This window comes from Ammospiza nelsoni, chromosome 12, assembly GCF_027579445.1.
Source record: "Ammospiza nelsoni isolate bAmmNel1 chromosome 12, bAmmNel1.pri, whole genome shotgun sequence".
Taxonomy (NCBI): Eukaryota; Metazoa; Chordata; class Aves; order Passeriformes; family Passerellidae; genus Ammospiza; species Ammospiza nelsoni.
In genome coordinates this window covers 3,806,483-3,821,664 of record NC_080644.1, presented here as the reverse complement: position 1 = coordinate 3,821,664, position 15,182 = coordinate 3,806,483, and the positions used below count along the sequence as shown (strand labels likewise).

General features: G+C 46.8%; 1 protein-coding gene across 2 annotated transcripts in view; it reads right to left on the bottom strand.

Annotated features, from left to right (window-relative positions):
* The window catches only part of PHACTR3 (phosphatase and actin regulator 3), a 73,856-nt gene that overhangs the window by 5,295 nt on the left and 53,379 nt on the right, over positions 1 to 15,182 (bottom strand). For both annotated transcript variants that reach the window (XM_059480736.1, XM_059480737.1), the window contains exon 9: positions 3,712 to 3,767. In XM_059480736.1, the coding sequence (XP_059336719.1) occupies positions 3,712 to 3,767 (56 nt within the window). The remainder of the gene's footprint in view (positions 1 to 3,711; positions 3,768 to 15,182) is intronic.

Genomic DNA, 15,182 nt, shown 5'->3' with positions numbered 1-15,182 from the left:
CCACGGGGATTTAATGAAACAGCCACACCAACGCTGCACTCGGATCAGCTTCAGAAGGAAAATCAACACACTCCATAGCTGATCAATCATCCTTTTTTACTCCCCATACTGCTGGAGCCATTCATGCTGTCAGAGGCTCAGGAGTCGCTGCAGCAGCTCCAGGGAGAGCCCGTTCTGCCCTCAGCCCTGTCCCTCAGGCTGCATCACCCCTGGCACTGGCTGGCACCTTGGCTGTCCCTGACATGAGACCCCTTCCTCCTGCCAGGCTCCTGTGCACAGCTCTGAGCTCAGCCCCTGCCTTTGTGTGTTGTGCCTATTAACATTCCAGCCGTGAGAACTCCTACACACCGGCTCTAAAAATAGCCCGGAGTGCTGTAACAGTGAGAAATAGATCCCCTGCCTTAGGAAAGGAGTTAATGGCGTTTCTATTCCCAGTACTAGCTGTTACTAAATTAAGGCGTGAGCCCGTGACCTGAACAAAGCTGCAGAGCCAGAGAAAAAGGTTTAACCATTCAGGGATTCTCTGGGTACTACTCTGAGGTTTATTGTACCTCTTGCATTAGATATTTCCAGTGTTGAAGCACACACGTGATTTCTACTATGCATCCAAAACCCACTAGCACTGCAGATGGATTTCCAAGATATTTTTAACAATGAAGCATTTTTCTCCCTGATTTTTGCGCTCATTAGATGACACTGAGATGCAATCAAATCTATTTAAAATAACATACAAGTGCACAGCTCCACCCGGCTAGGCTAGAAATGTGAATCAAATGAATTTAAGATGCTATAATGTGCTGCATTATAGTTCAGTGGCAAGGCAAAAAATGTAAAGAGAACAGGTCAGCTAAAATTAGTGCTGTGTCAGGGATGAGCAGCTATTTCAGTCTGCAACTGAAAGGAGTGTAAAAGGAGAACAGGCTTTTTCAAAAGTAGAGGGTATTCTTAGATATAGAGACATCTGCAAGAAGCTATTCATTCAGGTTTAATTCACCCATTTTACAGTAGATATTCCTATTTTGTATTTTTTAAAAAATTAAAAATAGATAATTTTCTGTGGTGTAGTGCCTTTTAAAGATATGATGTCATATGCAGTGAAAGAAGTGCCCAGAGAAGCTGTGGCTGCTCCATCCCTGCAAGCTTAGAGGGAGATTGGTCCAGGGGAAAGCGTTCCTGCCCATGGCAGAGGCTGGAACAAGATGATTTTTAAGGTCCCTTCCAACCCAAACCCTTCTGTGATTCTATGATTCTAATTCCCAAAGAAAGGCCAAAAATACACCTTTCTGATCAAAAAATACTTTTCCAAATATAAATGTGTAGTAACTTATTTCTGTTCACTTGGGTTCAGTGCTTATTTCCAACTTCAAGACATAAAAGAAATAGTTCTTTTACAAAAAAAAAAGGAAGAAAACAAACTTGAGATTTGGTATGAAATGCTGGCAAAGGGATTCTAAAACTCAGGCATTATTACTCAGCCAGCCCAGAGAGGCTTTTCCCATCACCATCCTCTGCCCACACAGCTCCATTCATTGCTGAGGGCTGGTTCTGTAAATCTCAGCAGAGACGCTCCCCGTGCGGAGGGGGCCTGTGCAGAGCTGGAACTCATTCTGAGCTCTGTGTGACACTAAAGCATCTCCTTGGGTTCACAGGGACTGCACAGTGGGGTTCAAGAGACGCCTTCCTGGCTTGAGTTCAGCTTTCTGTTCAGCAAGGACACATCTGACACCTGGGCTGTGACTTGAGTTCATTTGCTTTTCATGCTTGGTGGGAAGCCAGCAGAGTTTCTATAGTTAAAGGACTTGGAAAATCAACAAAATTGTAAGAAAGTGCTGGCTTTAAGTCTGCTCTTTAAGTATTACTTTTATCTTAGAAACAACTCCCTAAAGGAGATAAGAAATCACTGTTTGAAACCTTGCTGAGATTTGCTTTAAAGTGACAGTAGTTGTACTTTGCAATATGCTTCTCTTTTTTTACCAGAGTTGTACAAATGTGAATTCTGAGTCCATAAAAGAACTTCTGCCAGCAGTACCAATCATGAATATCAAAGATGGTGGGAAATGCACAAAATTGCACAAACCCTTATTACACCTGGAGGAGGTCGTGGGGATTTCACTGAAGGGCTTTTATACTGCTACAGCTATGCAGGATACTCAGCTTTTATTATAATGGCAGAGGTAAATAAAATGGAAGTGGTTCTGATCCCAGCTGAACCTGTATAAAGCCTGAGCAACTCAACAGAAGTCAATAAATTTGCTCCATGCTGGGAGCTCTTTAAATGAGATACAAATCTAGACCAGTATGTTTAGCTGGTATTCAGGAAGTATCTTTAATTCTGCTTTATCTTCTTTCTGCTTTATCTCTCTCTAAGCTCATTATATGAATGTATTCAAACTTTTTTATTATTAAAACTGGTCAGTTTAACCCAGATTAAGGATGTAACCAGCACACTTCAAAAAAGTAAACATAAAGGAACAGATTTTTTCAGTGAAGATCAGGTTTTCCTTAGCCAGGAAAAAAACCCAAAGAAACGGATTTTCAGAGATTTTAGTTACTGACTCTTGAAAATCTGTCTCCACATAGTTCAGAATCTTGGGTTACTGCATTTTCCTGCCTCTCTGGTGAAGTTTGGCCAAGTTCACCCACCCATGTTGCAAAGAGGGTTTCTTTTCCTCCTCAAGCTGTGCACATGCAAAATAGAGCTCATTTTACTGTGTGTGATCTGTGCATTGGAACTGCACAGAAAACACTGCAAATACAGGCTGCCTGTGGAACCCCTTTGTGTGAAACTGAAATGAAATCCCAAATAACTTCTGTGGCAGGAGCATAAGGTTTTTCCCTAGAAATCACTAAGAAAGTTTTTGAGATACAGAATTTTAGGTAATGCAATGCTGATGACTTTTTCCTAGTGAATTACAATCTGATGATTAAATACAAATCTAACAGAGTGGGCAGCACTGCTTGTGCGACAGATTTCTGTGGCTTTGTGTTTTATGCTTGTTTAATGACAACCTATAGTTCACATCACTCTGGGTTTTGTCTCTCAGCATTAAAGAGACTAAATAGCAGATGGATTTTCCCTTTTGAGATCCATAGTGGAGACAATTTCAAAGCTGCCTCTCACCTTCCCCTAATTCAGCAGTTTTAAGGGAAAGGATTATGTTCATCACTTGTTTGATCCCTTGGAAACACTTAGGAAAAGAATTGCAAGTTTTGCCTGAATTTGAGAGCTGCTGAGAACACTCCCCTGTGGCAGCACCTGTCCCAGGCCTGGGACTGTCCCTCTAATAATTCTGCTGTCTCTAGTATCTGATCCTTGACTTAGCAGATCTCCAGTGACATGAGCAAACAGAGCTGGACAGAATCACATCTCTGCAAGGATCTTCTCCACTGACAGTGCTATTCAGTGTGTGCCCTGAAAATCCATGTCTTGAAAAATGTCACTCCAATTCTCATGGCACTGTGACACTCAGATTGTATTCCCCTCTCAGACACCAGTAACAGTGGAATCAGAATGAAAATTATTTGAAAGCTTGAACCTGAACGGTTCTTTTTGTCCTCAAATTGCAGGTCTTTGTGAAAAATTAAAACTTTTAGGTACAGAAAATTATCCCAGTGAATTAATTTATCTATTTCAAAATAATATGTTCTGGAAATGCCATCACTAATTTCAACAGACATCTATAAAATACTTTAGGAAAAAGAAGTACTCACGTTTCAGTATATTCCTTCTTTCTAGCTCCTCAACAGCGGGTCTTTGGCTGAGTCGCCTGCGGAAAAACACCAAAATCACATTTTGTACCATGCCTGTTCTTTGGAAAGTCTGTAGAATTTTGACTTCTGGTTGGTGTGTACAAAATCTCTCTCCAGGACTCGCGAAGAAGGAAAAAAAAAGAATCCTGGCAGAGAATTCTTTCTTATATTATTTTTCCCGAATGCCAGGAATGCAGGTAAAAGTTCTCCTCTAGTTTGCTCTGCTGTCAGTGAAACGCTTCCTCGGAACCTGCATCCTTTTCATGACACTTTCCAGACAGTCAGCTGGAACCAGCACTCCAGGGGTAAAATTCACTCTCAAGGTGGTTATCAAAGGAGTTTCACAGAGATCTTCTGCTCTATCACTGCCTTCACCTTCTCATCACACACAGCAGCGCATTTCCTTCTCTCTATCACACCAGCAGCGCATCCTGACAGGGGCAGCCTGGGCAGAAATGAAGCTTTGCTGTGATTTTCAGGCTGCAGCCCCGATGCCCCAGCTCTGCTCTGCCTGCTGAGCGCAATTCGTGTGCTGCTCACAGCCCGGCTGTCTGCACGGAGTGTCTTGGTTCCACCTCCCCTTTTCAGTAGTGCTGCCTCAGGATTGACTCTCCCAATCAGATGATCGGTGCCACAGCGATTTTATTGCGCGCACTAAATGAGCCTCCCCACGAGGAGGCACCGGGAGATCTGCAGAGGATCTCAGGTAATGGGAGCCCTCCCCTGGGGGGGACACACAGACACACACACAGACACACACACACAGACACACACACAGACACACACAGGCACACACACACACACACAAACACACACACACACATACACATACACAAACACACAGACACACACAGACACACAGACACACACACAGACACAGGCACACACGGACACACAGACACACACACATATACACACAGACACACACACATATACACACAGACAGACACACACACAGACACAGGCACACACACATATACACATATACACACACACAGACACACACACACATATATACATACAAGCACACACACATATACACATATACACACACACACACAGACACACACACAGACACAGGCACACACGGACACAGGCACACACGGACACACAGACATATACACATATACACACACACACACAGACACGCAGACACACACAGACACACACACACACACACACACACACACAGACACACACGGACACACAGACACACACACATACACACACACACACACATATACACATATACACACACACACACAGACACATATACACATATACACACACACACACACACACACATATACACATATACACACACACACAGACACACACAGACACAGACACGCACACATACACACACACATATACACACACACACACATATACACATACACAAACACACACACACACATATACACATACACAAACACACACACACACAGACACACACACAGACACACAGACACACACAGACAGACACACACACACACACACACAGACACACACACACAGACACACACAGACACACACACACACAGACACACACACACACACACAGACACACACACAGACACACACACACAGACACACACACACACACACACACACACACATATACACACACACAAACACACACACAGACACACACAGACACACAGAGTCTGCGTTTGAGGGTTTTCATGTCACAATGCAGGCAGCAGATCGGAAAGAGCTCCCGACGCTTCCCAGCCTGCGATCTGGCAGCGCTGAGGATTCTCATCCTCTGCTCCCAGCAGATGTTGCCAAGCCAGAGATGAAGTTACAGACACCAAGAAATACTCAGAGCAGGGACCACACTGCAAACTGCTGCAGTTGTTCCTCTGCTGGGTATATGAATGAATAATTATAAAGTCGTGCTGTAGCAGGATCTATGATTTATCAAATATGGAAAAATGAAATAATTGTTAACATACTGCAAAAAAACCCCAGTAAAATCACCTAATTCTAATTTTTCTTTGTTTTGTGAGCCCCACCCAATGTACCTTTCACATCAACTCTGTGGTCATATGTTATCAGACCAACAACTCCTCACCCTTTTTAAATTAAATTCTCTGGAAAAACTCTCATCTTTGGCAACAGGAAGTATCACAACAACTGCACCAAATTCACACCAACAGAAAACTGAGACAGATGAGCTCTTGTGCAGAAACACCTACACCTAACTCTCACTCTCCTTTCCTAATGCTTTCTATGACCTAAGGCTTTTCTCCTGACCTCTGGGTCAGATACTCCAGCAGCAGAAGTTGCAATAATCCCAATTTACAGGGATTAAACAGGAATTATGTTGAAACTAAAGGCTTTAAACATGTATTTTAAATTCCTGCTACCCTTGGACTCCTCCCTGCATGTCTCAGAAATTACACAAGTCCAGCTAGGTTTTGTTTGAAACAGATAAAGTGCATTTTGTAATATAAATCAGGGAAGAATGCCTTACTTGGAGAGCTCCTCTGCAAATGAAAGTCCACCTGACCTTCTGCTCATATGCTTTTCTCAGCCATTCTTAATTACAGCCCTGCCATGTGAGATTGATAGATTCTCCCAAATCTGTACATTAGATTTCAGAGGCATCTTTTAAACTGGGGGATTAAAAGCCTAACAGAATGAGAATGCAAATGTATATGAATATTCTGTAATTCTGTGTGAATGCTTTGTATTTATATATAATGTGTATGATGGTTGATTATTTAAACCCCATTTCCCTTTTGGCTTTGATAAATACATTTAAGTGCCCATTTTTCTGTGCACACCCTCAGCTTTACCCCCAGCAGAAGGAAAAGGTGCAGACAGACACAGCAATATGTGCACATGAGAGCACTGCAGGGTTTATCCTGGGTTTTTCAGAGACACAGACCACATTTCCCAATGTTGCGTCACAGTCACAAGACTAGACACGGACTTTGGTTAAAAATAAATTTCTAACAGGGTTTCAGGAACGTGGGGATGGAGTGAAAACACCAAGTACAAGGAGAGTCACAATCAAAGGAGAAGTGGCAAAAACCTCTGACAATATTGTTATCAAGGTCTGGGGACATTTCAGGTCTATTTGTTATTTCTGCTGTTCAGGAGAAGCCTCTCTGTGCCCAGAAACAACTTTCACTTCCTTCCTGAGCTGCTGTGGGGTGGCTGGGCCTGGGGAGCGGCTGAAGGGGAAGGGCTCCATGTGCCCTGACAGTGATGGGTCACAGGGGCTGGAGCTGTCCCAGGGTCACTCAGGGCTCCAGATCCCCTTTCTGCAGGACTTAACTGCAGGCACCCAGTTTGTGGGCGTCGGGATGGGGCTGTGTGTGGCGCACAGTTTGGGGTCATTGGGCTGTGTATGGCACACAGTTTGGGGTCATTGGGCTGTGTATGGCACACAGTTTGGGGTCATTGGGATGGGGCCGTGTGTGGCGCACAGCTTGTGGGGATTAGGATGGGGCCGTGTGTGACACAGTTTGTGGAGATTGGGATGGGGCCGTGTGTGTCACACAGTTTATGATCATTGGGATGAGGCTGTATATGGCACACAGTTTGTGGGCATTGGTATGGGACTGTGTGTGGCACACAGTTTGTGGGCATTGGGATGGGCACAGCTGTGAGCAGCAGGTGAGCAGCATTGGCAGCAACGAGCCATGGAGTGCCCAGGGGCACTGACCAATCACAAAGGGAGCAGAGGGCACACAGGTGCAATGCATTAACAGGAGGGTATAAAAGGGTGGGCTGAAGGACAAGAAGGGCAGATGCTTGCAGCTTTCTGAAGTGGTATGGTGATTCTCTGTATGGGTTGAAGCCTTCTGAAATTGTGTGGGGATACTCTGGGTGTCATGGCCATCTCAACTGTGACATTTTACCACTTGTGGAGTGACTCTGCTGCCTTGTCCGCTCACCCCTCAGAGCGAGGCCCCCGTGGCTGCTGCAGGGCAGAGCCCACCCTGCCTGAGCTGCTCTGTGGGGGCCCCTCAGCCCCAGGAACACCTTCAGGGCCCACCAGAGTGAGACAAGGACACATCTTCTGAGGGCTCCTGGCAGGGCACAGGTCATCCCTGTCAGAATCCACACCCCTCCTGAAGGAGCTTTAATGCAAGAAACCATTTTGGGTGAGTTTGTCCTCCCCTCAGATAAGCCGGCCTGGGCGTACTGTGGGCTCCAAGCAACAGGTGCTCTGTTTCGGATATTTATTTCATGTTTTCCCTGATGCTGATAGCTGTGAAATCCTGTCTCTGGCAGAAGCACCCCTGTGTTCAGGGCTCAGTGAGTTTCCTCAGAAGGGACTGTCCATCGCTGAGGGAGCCACAGCCTCGGCAACGCCGCCACACCTCAGGGACACCGGGCCTGGGGACACCATGGCCGCGGTTCCCCTCACACCACGGGGAGCACAGAACAGAGCATGGAGGGACTGAGCAGCCAGACAGGATGCTTGCATCCCATATTTAAAGGAAACAAACTCCAGCTGAATAACAATTACCAGCAGACTGCAGAGCAGGGGAGAATCACTCTGGTGTGAGGCTCTGGAGGATGAAACACGCACCTGCCATGAAGGAGCCTTTGTGAGGGCTAAAACCTGAGCCTCAGTAATTATGGATGGTCCCCATGGGCTTTGCAGAGAGAGGATTTTGTATGGTGCAGGTGATTTTGAATCAGTCCTGCCTCATTTTCTGTGGATCCAGTGAAATCCCTGCCCCTGGCTGAGGAGGGCTCACCTGGGGCCAGCCTGGCTCCTGTGCTGCCCAGCAGCCATGGCTGGGAGTGCCTGAGATGGACAGGAGGCTCCAGCACTGCTGCAACACAGCGTGGTCGTGGCTGGGTGAGTCTTGTGCTTTTCATTTCTGTTCTTTTTTCACTCAGGGACTCACAGCTCCATGTGGACTCACCTCAACAAGGTGACTGTGAGCTCCGTGGGGAGCACTTACATAGTCCACCACTTCTGTTGTGTGACCATAATGATTTCCTTTCAGCTGATTTGGATATCTATTTCTTGCTTCTGGGAAAAACAGCCAATTAATGCTCTTCTGTTCTTGGGTGTTATGAAAACCTCGGTTTGGTATTTCTGTGCTGCCTGGTGAGGCAGGAGTGCTCCCTCTGAGCACCTGTGGGGCCAGCTCTTTTGGGGAGTGTCTTGAACCTTGCTGGAGTTACCTGCAGGCTGCTCCTACCTCTGTCCAGCTTCCCCCACAGTGTCACTGGAATTGCCATGGTCTCATACTAAGAGTGCTCAGCCCAGGATTTTGCTTTCCTGTTAGTTTAAACCAAAGGATGCCAGGAGAAGCAGTGAGTGGAGCTGGACTGGCAGCATTCAGAGGTGACTGCAGCTGCCTCTGGGAAACTGAGCACAATGGGAGGCACCAAAGTCACTTTGCTGTAAGGGGCGTCTGGGTGCAGTTCAGAGATTGCTGCACATGTGTCAGATGCTCCAAGTTTGGGCAGACACCAACATTTTCTCATAATACTAAAGTAATCACCTTAAGTGTGTGGGGTAAAAGGGAATGGTTATACAGTTTTTTATGTACAGCTCTTTCTCATGTTCAGAAAAATAGCAAAGATTTTTGTGTTACTGTTGTTCTGTGCAAAGTGAGCATAAACCTTAAAGCAGCAGGTATTCTTGAATGGTTTGAAGCCTGGGGAGTGTTCTGGGTGTATTTTCAGGCTACCTTTGGAATGTTTTCTCCAGTAATTTTGGCTCAGAGAGATGATAACATATATTTATGATAATCTCTAAAAAGCCAAGGCTTTGCTTGCTCCCGTGTTCTCCCAGTGTTCCTCCTGTGGGTGAGAGGAGCAGATCATTGCAAGTTAGCTCAGTCCCCTGTGGCTCTCCCCAGAACACCCTGCAGGTGCAGCCAGCTGGGTCTCAGGGCACCTCAGTTTGCACATGGCCTCGAGGTGTTTGTTTTCCCAGTGCAAGGTGCACGTGGGAATCCTGTGATGTCCATGAGCTCCCTCTGCTCTCACAGGGGGCTGTGGTGCCTGGCTTGTTCCCTTGGTGAGCATGTGTGGTGTATAATTGCAGCAACACACCTTCCCTCTGCCATCAGAGCCCTGCTAGGATCCTGCTGGACATGAGCACAGGTGTAGATGTGGATTTGGGGTGTGGGGAAAGCCACAAATGGCTCATCCCCTCTGGAGCAGGGTCACGTTTGTGAACACAGCCACTCGCACATGTGCCTCTGACTGCTGATCAGAGATCATTATTTGCTTCACACTGCCAGATTGTCTCCTTCTCATTGAAGGGAATGAATGTCTTGGGAGCACTGCTACACAGGGGCTGATCATACTGGGCAGCTACAGGTGACTGAGTGCTCAGCAGGCTGAGGATGTGCATGTCCCAGCACCAGGGCTGCTGTCAGAGGGGCAGTGCATCCATGTGTCCTGGGAGCAGGAGCTGCTGCCACCTCCTCTGCCCTCACAGGGACCCTCAGCAGGGTCTGCCTTGTCCCTTGTGGGAGCTGCATCCCAGCAAAGCCACAGCAGGCTGAGGGCTTGCGGGTGTGGGCACAGACTGGCTGATGAGCGGCCAATTTGGGACAGTTGCAGCCTCTGTGTGCATGTGGGGCTGTGCTGACTTCCCACACCTCAGACACTCCTTCCTTTCTACTCCTCTCCTCTTATTAGTGTGTATCTCACCTGCCTGGCAGACTCAAGCAAGCATTCAAGCAGAATCCAGTGAAAAACAGCTCAGGTTTCTGTGGTTTCTTATCTGTCCCCAGAATGTGTTCCTGTTTCCCAAATATGTTTTTTCATAGAATCCGTTGCACAGTATCTGTGTGTACAATTGACACAAAACTGAATTTTTTTCGGGTTTATAGCTGAAGCCAAAAGTTTCACTTTGGACTCCTGTTGCTGGTGTTAGTAAGATCCATGTGATTGTGATGATCCTCTCCAAAGGGAGGAGTGAACTGGGTAGACTTGGACACGTGCATGTGCCTGTGGACCCTGCACTGACAAGGGAGCAATCAATCCAGCCATCAGTAAATGAGCTGTACCCAGCAGCAACTGCATTGATTGTTCCTCTTGTCAGGTGGTTTTGCAGATGAATTGGGAAGGGAGGTGGTGGGAAGGATCCCTCTCACAGCCCAGGCAAAGGGAGGAGAAATGGGAGTGCCCTGGTTTTGCTTCTCATAAAGCTGCTTGTGTCTGCTGCCCATCAGGAGGCAGAGGCTCTGCCTCTTAAATAGGCAGCTCTGTTGCCAGAACATCATGTTCAATTCAACAAGAAGTTTATTTTCATCCTTCCTATAAGTAGCTGTGAAGAGGATGTGTGCCAGGGCTTTGAGTCACCCACGCACTGCTCTGTGCCTGCTTGCAATGTACAATTATGGGTAGTAGTAAATCTGTGGTGGGAGGGACTTCTCTGTACAAAATTAGAAGGCAGACACGGAGACACAAACTTGTTTTTACCCCAAGGTAATTCTGGATCGTGTAAAAAGTGGGAACTGATGTGCCAGCATTTCCCATAACAGGGGAGATCATAGAATCAGGATAGTTTGAGGTGGAAAGAACCTTTAAAGGCATCTTGTCCAACGCCCCTGTGATGAGCAGGGACATCTTCGAGAAGGATCAGGTTGTTCAGAGCCTCATCCAGCCTGACACTGAATTTTTCCAGGAATGGGACATCCCCCACCTCTCTGAGTAACCTGTTCTAGTGTTTTACCACCCTCACTGTAAAAATATTCTTGCTCATATCTGATCCAACCCAACCTTCCTTCAGTTTAAAACCATTCCCCCCTGACCTATCACTATCTGCCCATGGAAAAGGTTGCTCTCCCTCTTTTTATATAACCAGATTTAATCCCTGGAAGGCCCCAGCATTGTCTCCTTAGAAGCTTCTTGTCCCTAGGCTGAACAACCCCAAAGCAGACGTTCTCCAGCCCTTGGAGTCATCCTAAGAGCAGTTACTGAGCTTCTCTGGCAGTAGGGAGCTCAGAGCAGTGTGAAGAGGGTGAGCTGGTCTGGTAAATGTTGTGAGTTGCATTCTTTAAAGTCCCCTGATATTTGTGTCTCTGTGCCATCATGTACTATTTTTTGCATCCAAATAAGAAAACTGCAGATAAACACAGAGGCTTTAAATGTTGCCTTAATTACATGTGTTGTTTATTTGTTTGGCCTTTAGTTCTGTCTGGATTTTCAAAGCTGCAAATCAGCACGAGTTCAGTTAATTATGTTGTCACTCATCTACCAGGCAATTACAGCTGTCCATCATTATCATTTCTGGGATAGGAGCCCTGCAAAGGGCTCAGATTTCAGCTGAAATAGAAACCACAGACTTGCCCAGCATGACCCTTGTATCACAACCCACTGTCCCTGAAGGACCTGCCCTGTGACAGGTCTGTTATTGCACAGGGCTGTGAGCACTGTGTGGGCTGAAACAACAACACAGCCAGGCTCTAACTGTGCCAGAGGATTCAGTGGAGAAGGCTTGAGGGTAATCACTGTTCTCACCACCTGTAAAGCCCTCCTGCATTTGACCTTGGGTGTCTCATTTCCCAAGGTGTGAGGGAGAAGGGCCAGGCACAGCTGGGAGCAGATCAGGGCCCAGTTCAAAGCCCAGCTGCTGAGCATCCTTCCTCCACCTTCAGCAGGCTTTTGCTTTCATACCTCTCTCCACACTCACATAAGGACTCTTGGAGGATGTTGTTGCACATTGTGGGACCAACATAAAATAACAGCTTTAAATTCCATCTGAGTTAATATGCAAGAACTAGCATGCTGACATGGGGTTTAAATGTGATAACTGCTTATTTCAGAGCAGCAGCTTCCTCATCTCCCTTCCACCTGCTTCCCCACTCTGTGGTTTAACAGAGCTGCTGGATAGTGGATCTGTCCTGTTTGTGATAGAATTACAATATTTAGTTATTTGGGTGACAAAAGTGCAATGGGTTGTTCAGCCAAAGACACGTTCCCTGTCTGCAGTTTGATGGGTGTCTTGCTCAGCAGCAGTGTCAGTGTGAGCAGCACTGTTCTCATCAACAGCAGCTTGTTCTCACTTCTGCTCTGCCTTGCAGCTGGGCAAAGAGCTGGTTTGGGAAATACTTTCAAGCTAAAAATAGCTCAGCAAGGCAAAGTGCTGAAAGAACACACTCTTCAAATAACAGAGAGAGTGGTGCAGCTCCCAGTGCCCCTCCTCTGCTGAAGGCTGAGGAGAGATCCACGCTGGGTATAAAATGATGAAATGGGTACTGGAGGGTCTTCAGCAGAAACCAGGTGCTCAGTATGACCTGGTCACATTGTGCAGGTCACTGAAAATGGTTAATAACCTTTTGTTGTAAAGCAAGGGATTTTCTTTCTTTTTTTTCCCCCCTTTCTTTTCTCTCCTGAAATAGGAATGGAGCTCTGTGTTCCCACAGAACAAAAAAGCCAAAAGCAATGCTGCCTATCTACTGCTGAAGTGATACTAAAATCTACTCTGATAGCAACTGCATGAGCAGCAGGAGGGACTCTGAAACAAGCAGCAGACAGAGGCAAATCTCAGCCCAGTGGTGGGGGAGATTTTGCCACTGACTTGAGATTTTCCTATCCTAGTGACAGTTGCATACTTCTGGGTGCTTACTGGGTTATGATAAAAAATAAGAAAAGAGGGGGAAAGGTAAGAAAATAAAAAAGCCAAGTTTTTACTTCGCTGTCTGAACAATCCCTAATACAATGTTCGTGCCTGCTCTCCTCCAGGGAGGCTGGGGCTGCCTTGTCAGCCACCTTTGTGCCCTGAACAAAATGAAATGTCTGTAGGCTGGTGACTCAATTTCCTGGGAAGCCAGGAGTGCAATTCCAGCCATGGCAGTCAGTGAGGACAGGATGACAGGGAGACATGTCAGTTCTGTCTGTAGCTCTAGCTCTGTTTCAGAGTGCAGCAAACAGAGATATTGTCCATGGATGGAAGTGTCCCAGTGTGTCCTGGCCTCAGCTGGGATGCTCAGGGCTGCACTAAGGTCCTGCAGTACTGTGCACTTAATCCATGAACGGTTGCCCCTACAACAGATGCCACTGCAATGTGCAGCTGTGGGATTTGGGTCACTGGAAGAAACCACAGCTGGATTTGCAGAGAGCAGACAAAGTATTGGTGTGTGTGGGCTGGCAGCTGTGTGCCAATTCTCCTCCTCCCCCTCACTGGATGGAGAAGGATTTGAGAGAGGCCCCTCCTGCCATGGGTGTGAGCTGCTGGGAATTTCCCCATAGGTGTGAGGTCTGGAGAACATCCTTCCCTGTCACCTGGAGGTACATACCAAGGACCCTGTGGCAATCTGCAAAGTCTGGGAGGTGACAAATAAACCTCTGCAAGGTGTCTTTGCAGCAAGGATTTACCCCAGAGCTGGGGTATGGGGCTGTGAACCTCCTAACCCAGCAGCTCCGGGCAGGAGGGGACATGCTGAGGCACTTTTTGCAAACTCTGTAGTGTCAGGCTAGATGGCAAAGAGCATCTCTCTGAATTACTGTAGTAAATCAAGGCAAATGCAGCACTCTCTGAGCACTCTGTGTAATCCCTGAAGGAAAAGCCTAAATGGCAGCAATTTGTGGAGCTGCAGCTGCTGCTGGGACAGGCAGGCCCTGCTGGGAGCTGTGTGTGGCTGCACAGCTGCTCCCAGGCTGCAGAACCTCGCTGGGAACGCTCCCCTGGCAAGGCAGCACCTTCCAGTTCTCGCCTGTCACTCACCCACACAGCCTCCCAAGGATGGGGATCCCTGCCTGCAGGCAGCGTTTCACCATCTGCTGGGCTGCTTTCTGTTCCTCTTGTGCTCATTCTTGCTTGCCCAGCACTTTCCAGGACAGTCCAACAGCTTGGCATCACTGTCACCAACCTTGGCTGGCCAGAGCCACAGCAGGCTCTGAACCCTGCTCTTTACTGCACTCTCATTTGCTTTTAATATTTTGCTTCTTTCAAAATTTCTCTTGGGGTTATCTGTTGGTTTTTCAGTGCAAAGAGTGTTCCTGCTCTCAGTGCAGAGTAAAATGAGAAATTCCATTGACAGCTCAAAGATGTGGCCCAAGAAGTCTGTAGGAGTGTGAGTCCCCTGGTCTCAATAATCATTAATTTTGTAGTTCTTTCACCAGCAGCTCTCACAGTGCTCTGCAAAGCTGGTCTACGTGGTTATATCTGTTGGATAGGTTAGGAGAATGTGGCAAACTGTATTGTCTGAAAAAACAGATTTGCAGCCCCTCTGGGAATTTATTAACTTCCCTGTACAAGTGGTATTTCAGTAATTCTGTTTCCCTTTGTTTTTTAAATTGGACAAGGCGAGGAGTATGACTTGTCACTTGATGCCACTGTGACACTGAGCACTGCAGACAGGCTAACTTACTGGAAAACACAGGCAGGATTTGAGTTTTAAAATGTCATCCTTATATTCTGCCTGCTCTTCCCCAGAGCCTTCTGGGATCCTCCTTAACTTTGTTTAGGATCCTGTGTTTAGCTATGGTCA